Source organism: Daucus carota, chromosome 3 (assembly GCF_001625215.2).
Source record: "Daucus carota subsp. sativus chromosome 3, DH1 v3.0, whole genome shotgun sequence".
NCBI classification, from domain to species: Eukaryota; Viridiplantae; Streptophyta; class Magnoliopsida; order Apiales; family Apiaceae; genus Daucus; species Daucus carota.
Genome location: NC_030383.2, coordinates 14,816,138 through 14,838,951, shown reverse-complemented (window position 1 = coordinate 14,838,951; position 22,814 = coordinate 14,816,138). Strand labels below are relative to the sequence as shown.

Below are 22,814 nucleotides of genomic sequence, written 5' to 3'. Positions count from 1 at the left end.
AGTGTGATTTAAATAGCCCGCAAGGGTTGGTTTAGCTGGTTAAAGAGAGGACATGTATCCTCTTGGTCACACGCTATTGCATGAGCTCGTGGGTTTAACCAGTGCGCACCCGAATGTTAGCGGCTGCGGATTCCTAGGTTAAAAATAAAAATAAAAAAAATATAATGTGATTTAAATATTTTTCAAAAAATTTATATGGTTCTAAATTAAAATTGATAAACATAATTTGTTTTTGAATTAAGAAAAGGAATCATAAACATGCAATAAGAAGGTAGAATCTATTTTGGATTAAGAAAAAGTTTTTATATTTGCTAATCACATAAATCCGGCTTATTAATTTTAAAATATATTATAAAAAAATTGTGACGGTGAGATTTATATGATTCTACGAATAAAACTGGTAGGAAATATTTATTTGGGATTAAAAAAATCATATACACGTGAAAGACAGAATTTGTTTTGGATTCAGAAAAAGAATTATAAACATGCAAGGTGATATCAGTTGCCTTGTAGAGCAGAAGTTAATTTTCCAATCTAACGGTGCTTATTTGTTCAATATAAGATTCAACGGATGATAAGCTTTTGGACCAGAGGACCATGCGACCAAATTATCTCCCTTACGCTTATTATATATAAGTATATAATAAGGTATTGGTCTTTTTAGTTGTTACAATGTCTATTTATGCAAAATGTGTGCATAATATGCTAAAAATGATTGTGTTGCTGAATTGCCCCATCATGTGTCACTTAACTATGACGCCAAATCTACGCTCAAAAAAGAAGAAATAAATGTAAAACAATGCAGGCCACACATCTTCTTCTAATGACGATTTAGGATGTCGTAATTCAATATATCAAGAACAAGTTTTCATCAAAATCATGTTATGTTAGGTGAAATAATTTAATAATTTTCAACAATAAATTATAGATACTTTTAATGAGGAATAATATATTTAAAATCTAAAAATTTCGGTATTCATGTCGAATGTAATTTTGAACATATGGATAATATGATGATAACCTCTATATACTCACGAATTTGAATATAGAACAATCAATTCAGTTGTAGTTTTTGATACATAACATTTTCATATCTACTTATTTTGTCAAAAAAATTAAAAAATCGTCAATATTATTTAATTTTCATATTTGCTATTAGGTTGCTCGAAACAGTATGATTACACGTCAATATTATTTAAAACACGACATAAACTAGAGGCCCGTCCCTCGCACGGGCTTTTATGCTAGTTATTAGATTATGTATTAAAACATGTACTAAAAATTACTTGGACCTTTTTAAAAAATATATATTAGTTTAAACTAGTTGAGAAGCCGCGCGTTGCGACGGCCTATAAAAATTATATTAATGATTCAATATTAGTATTTGTATAATAAAATAAATATTATTTTTTCAGACTTCACAACAATAATAAATATGCAGTTTAAAAATAAAGTCGAAGAGAAACATCAAGTACTAGGATTTTTGGGACGTTAAAGATGTAGTTGAAGGAACAAAGTTGATATAGTCTAGTTTCAATAACAAATTAAAAGCGCATACTTATAATTAAATTAAAGGTATGGACATAACTTTTTCACTCATGAATATGCAAATATAAATAATAACATGTTTTAAGTCTTTTTTATTTGTAATAACGGTACATATACATAAATAAATGTATAAACATATAATAGAAGTTGAATTTTTATTTGGATTCGAGTTTTTATCCACCTAGCCTGTATCCGAATTTCTCAAAAGATCGGCTTGAACCCGAGCTTTGTCTGACTAACTGTTTCTACCTAGTTTTACCTAAAAAATAATATCACTGAAGACCGATCGTAAATGATAGAGTATATATTTATATATATTTTAGATGATAATTATTCTCATATTAGTTATATTTTGCATTTAATTGGACATATATTAATTATATTTTAATATCTTATTGTAGGGAGCAAGGAATTCTAAATTGGAAAGGATTTGGACAAATTAGAAGAAAATTCGCAACTATTGGGCTACCCGCATTCGGAATATTGTTTGGGCCATATCTTGAGTTCTAAAAGTCGGATTTGGGCAATTCCACAGCCCACGCGAAGATAATTTAATTTTCTATCATTCTAGATGGGTCCAGATGTCAAAAGTTCGCTAAAACAGCCCAAGAACAGGGGAGAAAGTCAACTGCGAATTTTGACCTTTTGAAAACCCATTCTGTTTCGGAATTGCCTTGTATATTCCTATTAGAATAAAAACACTTTTGTATTAGATATTAATAGATAGAGAATTACATACGTGCTATTGAGGAGAGCCACGGAGAAGAAGAGAAAGGATCGACACTTTGTATCGTATTCTATTCTTTTTATGATTCTTACGTGTTTTACTATGACTAAAATTGGCTAAACCTCTATTGTTGGAGGGCTGTTTTGAAGCCCTAAACTTAATGACAATGATATTTTGATTTTCCGAGATATGTTATTGATTGCACTTATATATACGTCAATGCTTATAGATATTCTTGAATTAACTGTGGTATGTGGACATCCAATTCAGTTATGTGATTAATATATCTGTAAAGTCAATTAATCTTTCTATGTGGTCCATGGGATTAATTGTATCAGTGTGTAATCTGTTTAGCCTTTTTATGTGGTCCATGGGGTTATGCGGATAGCAGAGCTTGTTCCTATGTGGGCCATGGCAAGTTCTCTATAAGTGTCTTTCAGAACATATCATAAGGGTTTCAGAGTATGTCATGGGTTTAGTGGTGGATTAATATGCTTTCCAACATGCTTCTTTAAATGTTAAAAACACATTTGCTTTAGTTTCATAATTAGTTTAATTAATAGATAAAACAAAATCTAAGCGTTATTTCTTTGCAAAATATAAGTTAAGTGAGCTCTTGATTCCTGGCGTAGAACGATAGTCTTACTTTCACTGCATTATATACGACATAAAAGGGTTTAAATTGATTCACATCAGTAAACATATCTGATTGTGAGAATAAGTTGAATTTTTATTTGGATTCGAATTTTTAGTCCCACCTAGCCTGTATCCGAATTTCTTAAAAAATCAGATTAAATTCGGTCTTTATCTAACTAATTTTTTTTTTTGACAAATGCAAGAAGATTTCATTAACTTAAATATAATACAGTCGGGTGTCGATACAACCAGGTGGCAAAACAAAAAGCATGCTAAAAACAATTAGATGATTTGTTTCCTGATCGTTTAACAGATAGAATTCAAAAATTCTTGAAGCTAAGAACGAAATCAAAGACATCCCAAGCGATCCAAATTGCACCAAAATCTCTGGAAACAGTAACATCGCAATTGACCATATCACATAAAACTATTAATAGCCCAATGTTCAGAAACACCAATCACATAAATCGATATTGGAGAAGTGGCACCACAACTATCTACATGCCGGATACCAGCTATAGACATGCCGAAGGTATAAACCCGTGAATGATGAACAATATTTGATTGTGAAAGGTGAGTTCTTGCAATAATCACCACCGTCTCAGATTCGATACAGTTTTTGTAGATCACCAAAAATATCAATAAACTCGTTTTCAACTGATCCAACACGAAATAAACCCAATCATGACTAAACAAAGACATAACAAACACTCCAAAAGGAGAGATACAACCACACACTCCAAGAGGAGAGACACACAAACACCCAAAAAATTGGGTTTTATTGAAAAGAAATTAACGAGAGTAAAGATAGATAATAAAGGGGTTAGGGCTTTCCACCGGAGAAAACCAGTAGCCCCTCGATTTACTTGAAAAAGGACAAACCCTTATGGCGGAGGAAGAGAGGAGAGGCGGCTTCCTAGGTTTTGTGTTTTGTTTTCCTAGTCAGTTTGTTTTTTCCGCTGGTTTGCAAGTTTCTAACTAATTTTTTTAACCTAATCTATCTATATATCTATATAAAGCAAAATCTCGGGCGGCTTACGTGGCATCCTCTCAAATCATGTTTCTATTTTTTCTAATTTCTCAGAGCTTCACTTCTATTCTTTACAAAAGCTATAAAAAAGACTCTTAAACTTCATGTGTCTTGGGAGTTATATATTCTCTATTTTTAATTACAACCGTTTTAGAAACCTTAGCCCTTCCAAATTTAATGAGTTTACTATGCAAGGAAGTGCAAGGGCCAACCTCCTACATATGTATAAATAAGCTTTGTTGTTTAAAGTGCCCGTGACTAAGATATTTAGTTTTAGATGGAAGCATATGCATGCAGAAATTTATACATTTTTTTTTTCCGGTGAGATTGATGCGTATCAGTTGTTGGCAATCTGGTTCTTCCGCAGAGAGTTTTCTCTTTAAGTCATTATCACCTATAGGCCATGTAAACAAGACAATTTCAGCAAGGGATATTCGTGGTGACTGTACTCTGCAGGCTCACCCGAAAAAGAGAGGAATATGTCGAGGTGCTTGGTGGTCAATTAATTCTGCGTCAAGCTGTATATCATGAGGTGTTGTTATATATATTCCTTAACCTAATTTTTATCTCATGAATTATATAATGTAATCAATTTCTTTATTTCACAAGAAAGTGGCTATTTACTAAACTTGTTGCATCAAATTTGAGATCATCCCGTGGATGGTGCATAATATATCTTGGCCTCTACCCTAACTAATTTCTAGCCATTTTACCGGTCATCGTCAAGACATCAAAATTATTTCGAAGTTAAGATATTTTCTTTCAAGTTAGAAAGAGCTGGTATTTTATCCATGTTTAAATCAAAGTTGATAGTTCCTTTTTTATGCTTAGGGGTTGTGAAGCAAAGAAAATGTGTTTTGGGGCGAAGTGAAATAAAATGGATTACATCTTCTCATCTCTATATACTTAGAGATAAAGACAATGCTGAGGTAAATGTGCAAAGAGAAGCAGTAAATTTAGATGGTTGATATTTCGAGCTACATTTTAATGTGGTCATTTAGATTTGTTTTGGCGAACTATATAACACCCACTTTATATTGTTGGTTAAACCGCAGAAGAATCTAACTAAACATTTATAATACATGTCTCTTTCTTTGGTTTTTAAATTTTGTCGTTGTGGTTTGTAATTTTTCTGTATGCATAAACACATTGCTTAAATATATTTATTATTTTGTAAGGGAGAGGATGATCGACTGTTTGTTGGAGGTGGTGGTATCGAAAGTTGATAAGAAACTTAATGCATAACGAGGCACACAGAACCAGCGATGCGTATGGGTTCTGAGCAAGTGGCTCATAATCACATAATTTAGTTTTAAATAATAAATTTTATTATTTATGAATTGCCATAAGTGAGGGAGAAACGTGTGAACATGTTGCGAGAGAAAATTGATTTAAGTTATTATTTAAGACTCTGTATATAATATTTTATCAAAATTGCAGTAAAAATTTGTATACGGAGAAAATATTGTATTTATTGATCCACGAGGATTGAGAATTTGAGTCCAGATTATTTTGTTGATAAGAATAACTCCGAATATTATACTTTCAAAGAAGAAATATTTCTCTGAAAATGACAGTAACCATATAGTTTGAGAATTTCAATATAGCTCTATCATTTAAATCATTTTAACTTAATCTAGAGTGTTTAATTTTAAAATTATTTTATGAATTGCGATAATTTTTCTATTAATTAGTTAGAATATGAGTTGTTTTTTTATTTATAATGACATGCAAGATGTTGTTCTGTTTATCATTTAGCAAAACAATTATACAATTGAAGATGTTTAATATCTCCACGTGATTATGTTAAGAAGCTTTCACTTAACTTCAATATATATTATTCCAATTATGTATGCTTATTAGCTTCTTCTTCATTTTTAATTAAAATTATGTCAAACAAGACTTATAAGATACTGTATTACTGTCTAATTATATATTACTAAAATGGATAAAAATAGATTTTAAATAGATCGCGCGAAGCGCGATTATTCACCTAGTTTTATTTGAAAAATAATATCATTGAAGACTAACAATAAACAGATCGAGCTGTGAGCATGGTTTTGAAGAGCAAAGGCCCACAGCCCAAGTTTGTGGGGTCCAAATTTTTTAAATTATATTCCTATAATAGATAAAAGAAATTAATAACAAAAGAATGAAAAATACATTTCATTCCATGATATATTTAGCACATTTTTTTTTGACGAGATATATTTAGCACACTTCATAGAGAATGTTTTCAATTAGAATTTTATAGAATATTTTTGAATTTTTAAAATTCCAAGGTATTCGCTTTGGATTCTAAACAATCCATTAAAATTTGGTGGTATTCAATAAAGATTGAAAAAAGTCTTTTATAATCTGAAGATATCCAATTCAAATTTGAAAAGGTCCATTGAAATATAATGGTATTCAATTTGGATTTTAAACAATTCATTTAAATCTTGTGGTATTCAAAAATTTATGGACTTTTTTATATTCGATAAAATGATAGATTTTGATGGATTTCGTAGTGTATTTTATGTTTTTTGAAATCTTATCAAAATCCATAAGATTTTGGAAGATTTGTCTAAATCTCTAATCAAATCAGTAAAATTCTATGAGATTATAAATCAACTTTGCTAAAATTCGTGTGGAATTAAAATCCGTAACAATCATTCAAAATTCATAGATTCATTATCGATCCTCCGAAATCCAAATTTAATACACCCCCTGGTCTATGAAGATTCTATTTTCAAAATTATCTTCACATTTATTAAATACATCAAGAATCTATATTAAATTATAATAACTAAACACGAGTATAATTTGTAGTTGATTAACTTCAATTTTAGCTTAGTCCTTTCGATCTCGACTGTCGGATTTTTTTGATCAAATGATCACAACCGTTATATCAAAATACTAAGGAAAATGCTAGAGACCCCAAAAAATTGTCCCAAAAAATTTTCCCAAATGATGTGTCCAAATCTGATTGGCTGAATTCACTCCCATAATAATGAGACCCCCTGCAGATTCATCAATTACCCAATCATAACTAGCCACTTGTTTGCCACATCATTTGGTAAAGATTTTTGGGAATTTTTTTTTGGGTCTCTAGCATTGCCCAAATACTAATATAATACATTAAATATATTTCCAAGTTCGAATCCTACCAACAACATATATTTATATTATTATTTAGAAAAATACAAATCACACCAACAACACATATTTATATAATTATTTATAAACATATATATAGGGACTTAGATAATTATTTCAAATATCATCAGTCATATATTATCATAAACATTCAAATTATAATTTTAATTATATAATTTTAATATTAATTATATACATTAGAATATAATTAAATTTTATATAATATAAATAAAAATATATAAAAATATCAATTAGACCGATGCATCGCACGAGTTATAAGCTAGTATAAATAATTTTGAAAACGTTACTAATATTAGTTCACCCAAAAATCCTGACCTCCTCTGTAATCTTTTTTTTTAAAAAAAAAATTAGATAGATAATGATGTATGAATAATGCTATCACTAATGAATTTACGTCTTCCAAAACTTGTACCACTCACTATGAATTATTAGATTATGTATTAAAACATGTACTAAAAATTACTTGGACCTTTTTAAAAAATATATATTAGTTTCAACTAGTTGAGAAGCCGCGCGTTGCGACAGTCTATAAAAATTATATTATTAATAATTCAATATTAATATTTGTAGAATAAAATAATTTTGTGGCTGTTTATGAAAACTATATTAACGTTTCAACATTAATATTTTTAGGATAAAATAAATTTTATGTTATAAAAATCTTAATGTAATACAAATACTAATATATAAAATTACAAAATTGGACTATAATCCATGGTGAAAAAATGAAAATAAATTTATACAGGTAATTAACAATTTGAAGCACTACGAATCTTAATTTTATTTGTGTTTTTTTGGAAAAATAATCATGTTCTTACATAGTCACATTTCGCCAATTTTTTTGGATTGATTGTGCACAAAAACATCTAACTTAAATCCGTGAGATTGTAGTATTGAGAGAGAGAGAGGAGGTTATGTTTAGATGATCCAAAACCTTACCATCCATAGGGGTATTTATAGGTGCATAGAGACGTGTGTTCTACTCTTTCTCATAATTAAATAATCTGAAACAAAAACAGATTAAAACTTTCAAGCTACTATATTCCGTAAATAATCTGAAACAAAATCAGATTCTGAAACTTACTTCTAATATACCCGAAACTAAAAAAAGTAGTTCAAACTACTATATTCTATAAATAATCTGAAACAAAATCAAATTCTGAAATTTGCTTCTAATATACCCGAAACTAAAAAAGGTAGTTTTAATTTTTGATATTTTTCATCCAAAAATTGATGATTGATGATGATATATTGATGATTGATGTGGTTGTGTAAATAATTTTGATAAACTCAGCACCCCATTTTTTTTTAAAAAAGGGGCCAATTCATTATTTTACAAGGATTTTTTTTTTCATTTTGATTATATTTTTTTTCATTATTTTTCCTCAAACCTAAGAAAGTAAGAATACAAACCTAATTAAACTACAACTCGGTGATTGCATCCCTTTCTCCACGCAACTACGTAACTCAACGCTTATTATATATTGTAGACACGTGAAGAACAATTCTAGCGTCGTGTTAGTGAATTAGTGTATGATGATGCGAATAAAAATATCGAAAGAGAGCAGCCATATCGCAGATGTGCATGAATCCATACTCATCAAAATCTTTATATTACTTCCCTTGCAATGCATAATGAGGTGCAGATGTGTCTGCAAAAGCTGGGCCACTTTAATTTTTCAGCCCTATTTTATAGAACATTACGATTCAACTAAATATTCGTCTCTTATTCAACTATTGATCGAGGATAGATCTTCGTTCTTGAAACCCAACAATTTATTCTTGGCACAACTTGATGAAGCTGAATGCACGGCCAATTCTCCTGCGGATTTTCTAATTTTTAACAAAACACGAATTTCTTTGAAATTCTTATATGATTTACCTGATCCTTGCTCGTATTTGCTCACAGTTTTTAGCACTTGTAGTGTTACAGGTTGTATAGCTGCATATAGATGTGGTAAGGATTTTATATCAGTCATATCGGGTCACATATTTAACCCCGTAACAGGTCAGCACATTCTTGTGGATGATACTGCGAGTAGGCATCGCTGGTGGGCTTGTGCTTTACTCTATGTTCCAAAAACTAAACAGTTCAAGTTGTTGTATTTTCATCCTTCGGGATTTAATAAGGAAGAAGTCGAAGTTGATATACAAACAATCGGGACAAATTCGTGGAGGAGCATGGGAAAAATCCCTTTTTTTACCCAGCACAACGCCAGCTTCCTACTTATGTAAATGGATTATACCATTGGATCGACCCTAGGAAACATATATTATATTCCTTCAACGCAGAAGAAGAGGCATTCAAGCAAATTCAGACTCCCCCTCGTATCAAGTCTTTTATGAGTTCGAACCTTGGACTACTAAATGGTTGTCTTTGCATTTGTATGAAGTCCTATATCATTGAGTTGTGGGTGATGAGTGAGTATGGTGATGAAAAATCATGGACTAAGAAGTTTGTTCTGCATAATCTTGCAATTGTTCCAGACAAGATAATAGAGCCTGTGAGATGTCTGGAAAATGGAGAGATTGTGATACTGTGTTTTCCTCGTCATGCCATATGTTATAATCCAACTACAAAAAGTCGCAAATATATCAGATTTGGTGATAAAGAGTGTATCAGATACGTACCTTTTTCATATAGTCTAAGCCTTAAAAAATTGCTGCGCCTGCCATAGTGTACTAATGTTAGTCAAGCATCGGTCTTGTGACCGGTGAAGTATGCCTTTCGGTTAGTATGATGAGTTTTAGTATATCTTGAGATGTATTTCTGATTTTATATCAATAAAACGATCCCTCGTTTTAGTCAGAAAAAATATATATAATCTTCTCCTATTACAATGACATGGTAATTTAATGTTAGTTAAATTTTGTGAATTCAAGCTTAGATGTATATATATATATCATTTCTTCCAATTGTAGGATTGATAAGCTTCTGCATATTCAAAACACTTTCTTGAGATGAACTGTTTTTTCTTGCATTCCTAATTGTGCAACACATACCTGGCTTACAAGATGTCAAGTTTAGCCAGACATATCTCATACTTATGATAATCTTTGCAAAATTAGTGATAACTTTTACTAGTTTATTTAAATGAGAGAATGTTCTTTGATCAATTAAATCTTACTTTATTGCTCCAGGAAGTTGCAAACAAATTTCTTCTTTTTTCCCTTTACAGTCTTTCATTCATACAGCAAATTCAACTCCTTCATATCTCTCTCTCTGCCTTCTATGCTAAATTCAGCAAAGTATTCTGTCAGAGAGATTTTTTGAGAGAGACAGAGAGAGATTGTTGAGATGGGTAATTGTTTGATGAGCTCAAAATCTCATGGTGCTGCTGAAAAGTCTGTTTCCAACATATATTCGAATCAAAGTACCAATCCAGATACCACTAGACCTTCCACATACACTACAACTTCTGGTTAGTCTCTGTGTATTTCAGCTTAGAATATCTGTTTGCCTTAACTGCCTGTATTATTACATGTTTTTTGTTTGCCTTAGCTTCATTTTTGTCTTGGATAGTGTATACATGTGTTTAGTAAAGAGGTTCTATGCTATAATGTGTGCACAACATGTTTTCCGAAACAATATTCGCGCTTTCAGAACATGTATGGTCTCCGAGGTCTCTGATTTATGTGGTTTCGATAAAAGTCATCTGTCTGGTTAATTTGGAATTTTTTTTGCTAAATTAGTTTTTTCCAATTGACTTGAACTAATGCAAATTAATTGGTATTACTTTTAGGGACATTGAGTAACACAAATGGTGGAGGCTCCTCTGTCACCAGCAGCAGTGCAGGCCAGCAAAGTCAGAGCCAGTTTTCCATGGCAGCAAGTTGTGGGACTGGGACTTCTTCTATGGGAGAGATTTTGGCTACTCTAAACCTCAAGGTTTATAGCTTTTCGGATTTGAAGAATGCCACTAAAAGTTTTAAAAAAGATACTGTGTTAGGTGTGGGAGGTTTCGGGACAGTTTACAAGGGTTGGGTGGATGAGAACACGCTTGAGCCCTGTAAGGCTGGCTCAGGGATAATGGTTGCTGTCAAGAAATTGAACCATGAAAGCGTGCAGGGATTTCAAGAATGGCAGGTAACATTTGATGACTAATTAGAGTTCCCTCTATGCTTGACATGAGAAATTTCTGAATTAATGTCTTCCTAGCCTTAGATGATGACATATTTTGCTTATAAGTGTTTGGTTTCTTCTTCACTGAAATGCAGCCAGAAGTAAAGTTTTTAGGAACTCTTTGTCATCCCAACTTGGTCAAGTTATTGGGATACTGTGGGGAGGATCAAGAGCTCGTACTCGTATATGAGTTTATGCAGAAGGGAAGCTTGGAAAACCATCTTTTTAGGAGTAAGAACTTGAAGTGAAATTAATAACAAGCAAGAAATAAAAATTTCTTTGAGTCTTCTTTGGTGATAAAGTGTTCTAATGATGGATTCTGTTGTTCAGGGAGTTCTGCTACTGAACTACTGTCATGGGACAAACGGCTAAAAATAGCCATTGGAGCTGCACGGGGACTTGAATTCTTGCATAGTTCAGAAAAGAAAATCATTTACTGAGACTTTAAGGCCTCCAACATACTGCTTGATATGGTGAGATTCCAAACAATCCATTTCTCAGCATTTGACATAACAAATTGGATCATGAGAAACCGATATTAGAGAAAGAGGGAGGGAAAAAGAAAATAGCTACTAAATAAGGATTACAGTTGCTATAATTTATTCTCTAAATCTTTGCTTATACCCATGTTAATTCATCAATTCATAACAGTACGAGCTGCAATCTTTATCTGGAGATTCATAAAATCTTCTCACCTTATTTGTTGTGCTCTGACAAAAATGCACTTGATATCTGGAGATTTAGTCCCCCTTAAGTTTTGTTTTAACAATTTTAATCCTGGAGCATGATCAAGAAACTAAGTCGTTCCCCTTGCATACGTTTAGTGCATCTCCTAAAAACAATAACCAATCCTCGGTTGAACTAGACAAGCGCATATCTACAGTATCTAAATCATTTGTTATTTCACAAGAGGTGCAGAACTAAATCTTGAACAGACCCCGTGTCATCAGACATAATCTCTAATGGAAATATAAAAGACACCTTTAGTATATGATTAAGCTTGTTTCTAAGAACAGATGGTAGCAGGCACTATAAAAGTGTGACAACTTTTTATTTTCACTATTGTGATAATATCTAATGACAATAATTTTGTACTTTAAGAAATCAATTTGTTAGATGTTCTCATTGTGCGCATCTTGTGTGGTTTCAAGCTTCGCTTTACAAATATGGTTTTTATGAGCTTCTGAGCAATTCTGAAAGAATTTCAGTTTATTTTATGAAGGACTATAATCCAAAGATATCAGACTTTGGCTTGGCGAAATCGGGTCCCTCGGGTGGAGATTCACATGTTACTGGTCTGGGGAATTTTGTGTTGGAATTTGTTGATATCCTTTTCGGGAAAAGAGAACTAGGGGAAAAAAGAGCAAGAAAATGCATGTGAAAAAACGTGGCAGACCCAACCCGCGCCTGACCAAAGAGGTTGCAGAGGAGCGCAAGGCGGTGAAGTGATTGCGGAATGCTGCTCGTCAGGACCCAGTTATGGTTTCTAAGATTTTGGTTCGTTTCCCAGATTTTGGTTCGTTGCCTGCATGTTATTTGATATTATTTTTGACTGGGGCATTTTCCTTAGAGTTGTGCTACTTAGGAGTTGTCCATTATGTCTCAGATTTACTTATGTACATGAAAATTTATCATCTAGATGAAAGTTGTCATTATTCATTATTTTCTCTGCGTCTAGATGCTGTTGTGGTTTATCATCTTGGCTATATTAGCTATGTATATAACTGTATATGCTTTGTGCATATTCTTAATATCTTACTTTTGGTTGGTATTAGTTGGAGTACAACTGTAGTGTGACAAATATATAAACATTCATTCAGTTAGATTAATGCATTGAGCTCCCTCCTTTCCTCTCTCTTGAATTTAATCTCACCGTATTCATATCATTCTGCACGCTCATTCATTCTTAATGTGCATTTGTGCCATATTTCTGCGGCTGTAGTGTCTGCCGAATTTGACAATTATTTTGATGTAGGACAACTCAAATCGGTATCCAGAGCAGGGGAGTTTAACTTGTCACAAATTTAAAAGGATTAAAAGCAGTATGGTCAATTGTTCGAATTGCAAATGGAGATGCTTCTGCAATGAGTGTTTGAGGCAGTTTAAATTTGATAGTGCTGACAGCAGTCTTGAGTTGGGCCTGAGGTTTTTACGATAACACAAGCTGCAATATTGCTCCAACATCTTCTATGTATGCGGCGGCGGCTGATAGTAAAGAGGGGGATTTTGGGAATTCCCCTGGTGGTGGTTTATTTTATGGTGATCCAGCCTGGCGATCATCATCGCCAGAGCTTGATGGTTCTGGCCTGTTTGCTAACGAACTCTGCAATGCTGTTTCTGATGTTACCCCTAGAGATGCTGTTCATTATGCTGAAGGATATAGTGTTAATAATATATCAACAAGAGGTACTTGCTCTTTCTCTCTTTTTTCATTCTTCTTTTTGTTTGCCTTGCAATTTCAGAACTTTTAACGTATAAAGATCTGAAGGTACATGCCCTTTCTTTGTTTCTATCGCTTTCCTTTTTTATTTATTGTTCCATCAGTTATGTGCATGATATATGCCCACTGTTTTTCTGCTATAGTTCGAACCAATGATGCTTAGCAATCAAATTTTCTGTCTTCAGCTAATAATATAGTTACTTGATGCGTTCTCTACTTTGTATTATGTTTTGGAGTACCTAATATACATATATTAGGTTAAAAACCCAACACCCATTGTTCAAAAAGTTGGACGTCTAACATGGATTAGGTTTGGGTATACTCTGAGATGTTTTGGACTCACAACTATGAAATTTTTGGATCCAAATTTAGACCCACGGATGTTCATTGTAATAGTCATTCTTGAACCTCTCGTCCTAATGTGACAATGAGTGGCATAAATTGGTAGTTTAATTGAGAAATATAATGTTTTTTATGCATGCATTGAATAGAAATATATTAATATTAGCATGCATTGTCGATGTATTGTTTATTAATTCTTTCTATGTATTATTTAAATTGTTTTTAGGCCCCATAAACAGACCAATATATGATCCAATTTTTTATTATTGATGTAAATAGGTGTGATCTCCATAATATTACCCCTATTAAACTCTATGTTTATATATATATTCAGGCACATTAAATCAACAAAAATAATAATTGTGTTGCTGCCTGCTGGAAGGTTAAGTAGTTTTGATATCATCGCTTGATTCAGGTTTTTTTATAAAGGAAATTCATTTGTATACCATTTCGCTGACTAATTAAACCAAAAACATCGACAAGTGATCCGCTATGAGTTATGCTGTAAGTTAATTAAATATCTACTTTAATTAATCTCCTTTTATTTTGTTACTTATTGGTATTATTGAAGTGATATTTGTTGAGGCTGATGTAAGTCACATCTAACTTTGTTTGATCGCAGAAGTTTGATGAAAGCCTACAGCAGACCACGAGGGTAACCCTGCAGTCGATAGTCTGATTTATCACCGAAGAAATTAAAAGAATCTCTTGCTCAACTTCAACAACTGCAAAAAGGAAAGGTAAAATTTCTTATGAATGACCTTGTATGTGCTCGGTGAGCCAGAAAGATAATTATTGTCCCTTCTTTTTTTGTTTGGCAGAGTGAGAGGTTGAAAAAAGTCCTTGAGTCTGTGACCACAGTTCATGATCTTTGTGCTGTCCGCGAAATAGACTTTTTTAGTGTTACGACTGAAGTCCATCCAAGCCTTATGATTCTACTGGTGTGCAATCTAAAAGCATTAGCAATGACATTTTATCTCAGCAAGAAGTCTTGGCCCTGCAAGAGGATAAGTAACAAAGTTTGCATAAGGTAACAAATATTTATACACAACTATATTAGCTGCAATCTTTTTTCAATGTAAATTTATTACTTCATGAATTACAATCATTTTTATTAGTGCCCGTGATGTTTTTTAATGTTTTTTTCTTTTTTGGTCCGCGTATGTTTTTGTCTCATCTCTTTCTACGTGATCATGAATAAGTTTAGACGAAAACTTTGGTTGTATTTATAGAGTTAAAATAGAGTTAATCTTATAAAATGTAGATTTAAAGCTAGAATTTAGTAAAAGAAAATTACCAAGTCACAGTAGACATCCATAAAATGAATGCCAAATATTTTGCACTTTTGGCATGAATAATATAAAAAGACTAAATCGGCAGGTTGTACCTTAGATCTAATAGTGCTTTTCCAAACTTGATTGATTCATTAATTCTTTATCAAGCTCATGAAACTGGTGGGTTAATTAAAGCACACATGTCCTTATAGTTGAGCTCCTTATTGACTTTGCACTCAGCGCCTTTAGGCTTAAGTGAGTAGGACACAAATGATATATTAAATCATGAAGTTCCTGACATGATTGTCATAATTGGTTTGTTAATATATTTTTTTGATTTTAAATACACTTCATATACAATCTTCTTTTAAAACTATATAGTCAATTTTCAGCCCGGTGGTGGGCAGAGATAATAAACATCCAATTATTCTTTTCTCTATTAAAATTCTTGTATTGATAAATTATTATAAGGTTTGAATATGTAACTCCCATTGCAAGTGAGTGCAAAGATGTGGAAAATAATAAATGACTTGTAAAAATGTATGCTAAGTGCTAACGATCTTGTCAGAGCCGAGGTACTTTTAGATATATTTCATAAACAAAATGATATCATGTATACACATTTTAGATTACTTCATTGTGTGTGATCCAACATGTTATTCTGTGTCTTTTTTGTAAGATTGTAGTAATTATTTTAAATTATGTTTGTCACATTTTGTTCCACATTTGTTATAATTTATTTGATATCAAGATTTTCTTTACATGAGATTTGCTATGATCATATGCGATATTGATAGCCTGATTATTGTGCAAACATTATTACAGATAAGTATTTTTTTCCTTCCGCTTTCTAGAACACAAGGCAATAATAAGAGGCAGAGATATGTGTAAAATGTAAATTTTTATTGAATCTTTCTTTGTGATACAATGTTGCTAATATAGTTCATGTATGTTATCTTTCACAGATAATGGAAAGATAATGGAAGAGCTAGAGGTCTATGTTCTTTTGTGAACCACATGAGCTTGCTTTTGGATGATAAGTCTAGAATTATTTCAAATAAAAATCACGCGCCAGTGATAAATGGATATAGGGTTGCGGGTTTGTGAATTATATTATTTTGTGGTTTGTAGAATATCCATACTTAGTTTCATTTAATTGTTTGTATTATGAACATGCACTAAAATTTTGTTTAGCTTCTAATTTTAAAAATTCTTATTCACACGGAAAGTTTTAGCCATTTTTCTGACTTTTTTTTCCGGAGCTGGTTTTCAATATATATGCAAATATACCCTTGTTTTTTACACAATTCCTGCATTGCCATTGCCTGTTTGTTTTCTTCTGATCTCTAACAGTTTCGATTTAGCTCAGTTGTTCTCTCCTTGTCTGCGATTTATGTTTAGTGCTGGGTTGCCTCTCCTCGCTTGGTTTTTTTCTCTTCGTTTGGTACACCTTCTTCACACTGGATGGCTCCCCTAAAAAACGTAGCAGACCAAAGCTGTGCCTGACCTAAGAGGTGGCAGAGGAGCTCAGGGCGGTGAAGCAATTGCAAAATGCTACTTGTCAGGACACAGGTATGGTTTCTCAGATTTTGATTCGTTGCCTACATGTTAATAGAGATGAACAAACATCAAATTTTTAGATCGGGTTCTTTTGTCATAGGACAAAAGTTAACATCACTTCTGCGATTGGTTTTGTCATTGTATATTGGAATTCATTGGGAACAACGCTTGGTTACTGAATTTCTACTTTGTCATGCTTTTTCTCTTTGTGCTGAAGTTGTAGACAGATTAATGATGGACTTGTACATTGGTTGGAACGTCCTCATCCACGGAAGTACATTGTTTTAAACTTTGCCAAAATTTCATTCATTTTTTTTAGTCTCTATTCCCTGTCAAATGCTAACCCTCCCGGTTTATTTAGATTGTGAGTAGGCATATACTCCTTTACTCAGCCTTTGATGGAATCAGCGGTGCAATCTTTTGGTGGTGTTTTTAATCCTTGTCTCCTTCTACTTCGGCGGCGATTATAGTTTAAACATTCTTCAGAGGTCTCTAGCATTGTTGTGTTAGTAAAAGGAATTGGATTGTAAGAACTGCAGTTGTGGCAAAGGTAATTTTATGGCCCTTACTATTCTTCTGAATGCCTGATTATAATATGCCATACTAACTTTGTTCACCTGTTCTGTTTGATATGTGTCATCTGTGATTGAGTGAACCAGTGTATAATTTTGATGCATATTGTTAATTTCACTTTGGAAAAATTTTATGATGTTGTTTGAGCAATTAGTTCTAGTTATTTTCTTTAATTTTGTTTATGGTTTGTTTTCACCTGCCATCGGAATTGTAAAGTAAAGTGTATACTATTGAGCATGAATCAAGTTTTTGTAGATAAAAGTGTCTTTTTGACAACAAATACTTTTAAGTTGGGGCCAACTAGAAGAAGTAAAAATTCTGGGCAGCTGATATAGAGGAATCACAAGTATCTATTAACATTTGACTTCGAACTGTTTCCTTAGAGTAGGCAATTTCAATTTTGATATACATATTTATAAATAAACGGCATAAACATCACAGAATGATGATAAATTCTTATTAATATTCATAGAATAGAAATAAACTAAATTGGCCTATATCTCCGCTTTGCTTATGTGCTTGCAAATCTTGTAGCCATCAGCCTCTTCCTCCGTCTACAGCTCCCTTTCTTGAGCTGATATAAATGGCTTGGAATAGCTTTTCCAGAGGCTATAGAAAGTTTAATGGCAAATTTAGTATTCCTTGATTCTTTTGGTGCGGCAGCTGAATTAATAGAAGTTTTTTTTTTTCTAATCATTATTTTTAGCTAATGATTAGTAAAATTAAATGTTTTTCCTTCAGCTAGCATATAGAAATCAGAGAAAAATTCTTTTTAGAACTGGCTTCACTATCATCTTTCCACCACAGGATACATTATTATATTGATGTGTATGAAATGAAAGTCAAAAGAATATGCATGAATATAGTTAAATAAAGATGAATAATTTGATCTAATAATACAGTGAAAGATCTTGTAAGCCTGGGATGAAAAGATGAACAGTTGGAAAGGTGTTTTGATGTTGACAAGCTTGTGTCTGACTTTTTATCAATGCATAGAGAAAATGGATAGATTATAGATTAATATAATGAGATTCAGTTGCTCATATAATTTTGTAATTGTGTTGCATATTTTCCAAATGCAACTTCCCCGTTGAACATAATCTATATTCCATTTTCAGGATTACATTAAAACGGCAAAGAAGTTTGACATTTCAAGGACTTAACTTATATATCAGGAACCTGAGGTGAGGAAGAACCAGATCCTAATTGACCAAAAGTCAAAAAACTCTTTATTCAATTTGTCTATACTGACTCACTTGATCTAATTCAAATCCACATACTTTGGTGCTTGCTTGGCAAGGAACATAATGTATTTAGCCATATTTTCTCTTATATCTATCTTCTTGGATTGTAACCTCGACATATTCTCTCACTTCTCCTGATGTTTTACCAGGGTCCTGCATTATTAATTGGGCCTTCTGTAGTTAACTACTTAACTGAGCTCTATCTTTAAAAAGCAAGTTAAGAAGCCAATAGTACTTCCCTTAACTTGGACAATTTTATTTCGATAGTAGAATATTTAATCCTTTTACCTTTTGGTCAATCATTATATGTTTATAGTTGTACTTAATTGCTAATACCATAAGCTTTGTTAGATAAATTATGCTTCTTCTTTTTATCATTTTTTTCCATTTTTATTCCAAGATTTCTTTCTAATTCAGACTGGTTTTTCATATGTTTGATGCAGTAATAGTTAGAAATTTGCATTGAGGTCTGCTTGGAATTGCAGTGCAAAAATATATGTTCCCTCTTTCAGCTGCACTAAGCGAAACAAATTGGGCAAAGCTTGTGTACATCTTATTGGGGCTCTTGTGGTTTGTTTTTGGTATGTCATGGTCCAATCAGAGTACATACAATATAAGGATCGAAGCCAGTCGATACATACGAATAAAGGATTTGGTAAAAAAATAACTTTATAGGAAAAGATAGGACAAATGATGCGATAGAAAGAATCGTGACTCTTGTGGAGGTCATAAAGAAATAATTATTCGGTAAGTTTCTTAGCAAATATTCTACAATATGCATTTAATCATAATTTGTGCAGTACATATGTTTTTATGATCTTTACAGTTAGTCTGTTGAGTGATGGATGGAGTGTTCCAAACAAACACGCATCTCCTGAGGAACAGGTAAACATGGTAATGAAATTCCAATTGGTGCATTATCAACCCGTCTTGGTATACTCATGATCTATGAAATTGATGTTCACGGCCATAACAATGCTTAAGTTGCAACAATATTTCCACACAACACTGACTTAGGAGCAACTAGGCAAGTAAATGGTACGTAGATGTTACTTGGTCTGTGAAACGATGAATATATTAGAACTGATAGCTTGCCTTATAGTATAATCAAGACTCCTCATAAAAATTTAAGTGAAAAAAGGATATTGTTTGGGGCTTTGTTGGCAGTAGAATTTTGTATGTGTTATATGTTAACCCAAGATTTATTCTACCAACCACTTCTGGTCATTAACCTCAATTGTGTGTTCTTCAAAAGTCTAGACCTGCTAGAATAATGAAATTTGAGAAGATTGCAAAATAAGTTTATATAAAGGTTTTTTATTGTACATCTAGAGATGCATAATATTCTTATGCAGGGACCCTCAACTGGAGAAAAAGATTGTTGCAGCTACTGCTCTTGAAGTGAGAGCTACAAGAATACCTTATGCCTTTGCACCTTGTATTGTGGTACATAATTGTGGAAAAATTTAATTCCAGAAATCAGAATACTTCCTTCACTTGGTTTGGTCAGCAGTTCTTAGAAATATATTTAGTTAAGGTACTATTTTGGTTTCTCTTCACTAAATAGTTATAAACCAATACCTTGAATTGCTTTCCGAACTCGAAGCTTCAACTCTAAGAAGATCAAGACTCATATCTATAGTCAAAGTATGTATATTCTGAATTCTTCCTTTTGCTGTCTTCGCAAGACTTTTTATTGTCAACTTATTTTTATAAGTCCTTCTGTTTGGTGCCTTCTATAATTCTGGTCGATATGCAATCCAAGTCGGTGATAGAAATATTACAAGATTTATCGTTAGACTCCTGTATTCCTCTTCAAGAACGTACTAATTATATGATCATGTGTAAGTTTACTTGATACCGGTGTGTAATTCTATTTAACTAAATCCATAACCAAATAAAGGATATATAAATTCCTTTAACATGTACTAAACATGCAAATAAAATTGTATACATTTATAAGCTGTCTCATGTAAATTTTTACATAATAAAAAGAACCAGACCTAGAGATTGGCATGAATAAAAATTTGACACATATTGACATGGATAAAAATATTTTGTTTCCTACTGATGTCCATCAATAACAATACAAATTTCAGCCATTTTCTACAAAATGACCTGTGCCTCTCACACTCTTGTTTATCCTGTTCAAGATAAAGAAGATATATGCATTAATGATGAAGCTTTCATGATTATGAGGTAAGTCACAGTTGGAAATTCTCAGCAGATTATAAGTTACCTTCATATTCTTTAACTTATTTTAACCACTATCTCATTGGTGTAGTCATCCTTAGCAGAGAAAGATGCAGAGTCCTCCACTTCTATAAATGCTTTTCGTCTCATTAGCATGGCCTCAAGCCTGGATCTTTCAGGCTTCTTCGAGAAAGAGGTAAGAACCACTTCTGGACTTAAATTACTACCAGAACTTTGTATGGTAAGATCTAAAATAAACATTCGTTCTTGTCCAGCAGGACATTTCTGAGAGGACCATCAGATTTACATCTCATCATTCTCCAAAAAAATTGATTGAGGGGATTGGATTCATTGTTACACAGATGGGTTTTTTATTCCGGAAGAGAAGTGGACAGGTCAGTTAATTATCAGGCTACTCGCTGATCATTTGTTTTTTTTCAAATTTATTCTTTCTGTTCCCTTCTCTAACCCGAGTCTCCTCCTAAACCGAGCTCTGCTACCATCTTAAGTTTTCAAAACACACCAACAAGATCCTATGCTACAACAAACATTATTCAACACAAACAACATGTAGTAAAATATCTCTTGCTTATTAAATATTAACTCAAATACCCAGAAATTTAGCTAATTGTCGCTTAATTTGGGCCAATGTGGTTAGCTGAAATGCTGCGATTCATAAAGATCACAACAGTCCAGTCAGTCTTTCAGTTGCAGGAGAGGTTGGCCTTAAACTCAAATTCTACATTTATTTTAATCTACTCAACAGCTCAATTTTCGCGATATGATTCTTATTCGAACTCATGCTTATGTCATTTTCCTGCTTTTAAGTCTTATGTTAAGCCCTATGTGTATGTTTATAAATATTTCCTCTTGGAGAGAGACAATAATTAAACATTAGAGTGTAATTTATTTAATCTACAAATTGCTTAAAGATGAATAAAAAGGCTTCATATAAATTACAGGCTGATTCAAAACCATTGTCTGAGAAATAAGGAACTAAGTATATTGTATTCTGTTGCAAGGAATTCAATTGGGGGGAAGGGGTGAAGAACTAAATATAAATATTAGTACGAATGTGGAGATTTATGCATGATACCGATTCCTTCTTCAATTCTACTTTACATATATGAACTAGATTTCAATCTCATCATTCTAACATGCTCAAATCTCATCGTAGAAAGAAGTTAGCCATACGGAGTTTTTTCTTTTTAATGCTAACCTCGCTCTAAACTTATTACTTGCACTTGTTATTTTTTTTTTTCTCTTCCATCTAAATCGTATTTGCATTATATTGTATTTTATTATTCAGTTGCATCATCCTGAAATTAACCTTAGCGCGTATTTTATAATTAACATCTTTTTGTTCTTTTGATAGAAACGCAAGACTTTTGACGAGAATTTTTTGAGAAAGGACACATCAAGTCTCTACAAGTTGGTTAATGCCGCATACTACTTGCAGTTGAGACCATTGTATAAAAAAACTTGTTCTGCTATTGCGCGAAAGATTGAGGATGAATCTCTCGAGGAGATATGCCGTTTATTTAATTTTCCCAATTTATTCTTACTAGAAAAAATTAGACCGACTATATACATTTCAGCAATCTTCCAACCACATTTTCATAACAGACTTATAAAGTTTTTAATATCATGGAATTCTTGAGTTGAAACAGAGGCCCGTGCCTTGCACGAGCTTTTACGCTAGTTATTATATATATAATAGCACAACCGGTTCGTGTTAAGCCTCTCTCCTGAGCAAATAAATTACCTAACTCTGAACTCGAGCCTAACTCCGAACCTACCTTCTCCTCATTTATATATAAAAAAAATTGTTATTAACAAGAATTGAACCCAAGACCTCTCTAACTCATGTGCACCACTTAAACCACTTGAGCTACACTAGCAATCAACATATTACTCAAAAGCAACTCTGAACTCGAGCCTAACTCCGAACCTACCTTCTCCTCA

General features: G+C 32.6%; 1 protein-coding gene across 1 annotated transcript; it reads left to right on the top strand.

The window, feature by feature from the left end:
• The first annotated feature begins 10,016 nt into the window (after window positions 1-10,016).
• On the top strand, window positions 10,017-22,516 carry LOC108213665 (probable serine/threonine-protein kinase PIX13). Its single transcript, XM_064090970.1, is given in 14 exon segments — window positions 10,017-10,522; window positions 10,844-11,187; window positions 11,319-11,454; window positions 11,554-11,696; window positions 12,446-12,720; window positions 13,199-13,629; window positions 14,628-14,745; window positions 14,827-15,035; window positions 16,245-16,851; window positions 16,940-17,389; window positions 19,100-20,855; window positions 20,941-21,045; window positions 21,128-21,244; window positions 22,225-22,516. Coding segments are annotated over 5 exon segments (906 nt in total). The 5' UTR covers window positions 10,017-10,398; the 3' UTR covers window positions 12,605-12,720; window positions 13,199-13,629; window positions 14,628-14,745; window positions 14,827-15,035; window positions 16,245-16,851; window positions 16,940-17,389; window positions 19,100-20,855; window positions 20,941-21,045; window positions 21,128-21,244; window positions 22,225-22,516.
• Window positions 22,517-22,814: the final 298 nt, after the last annotated feature.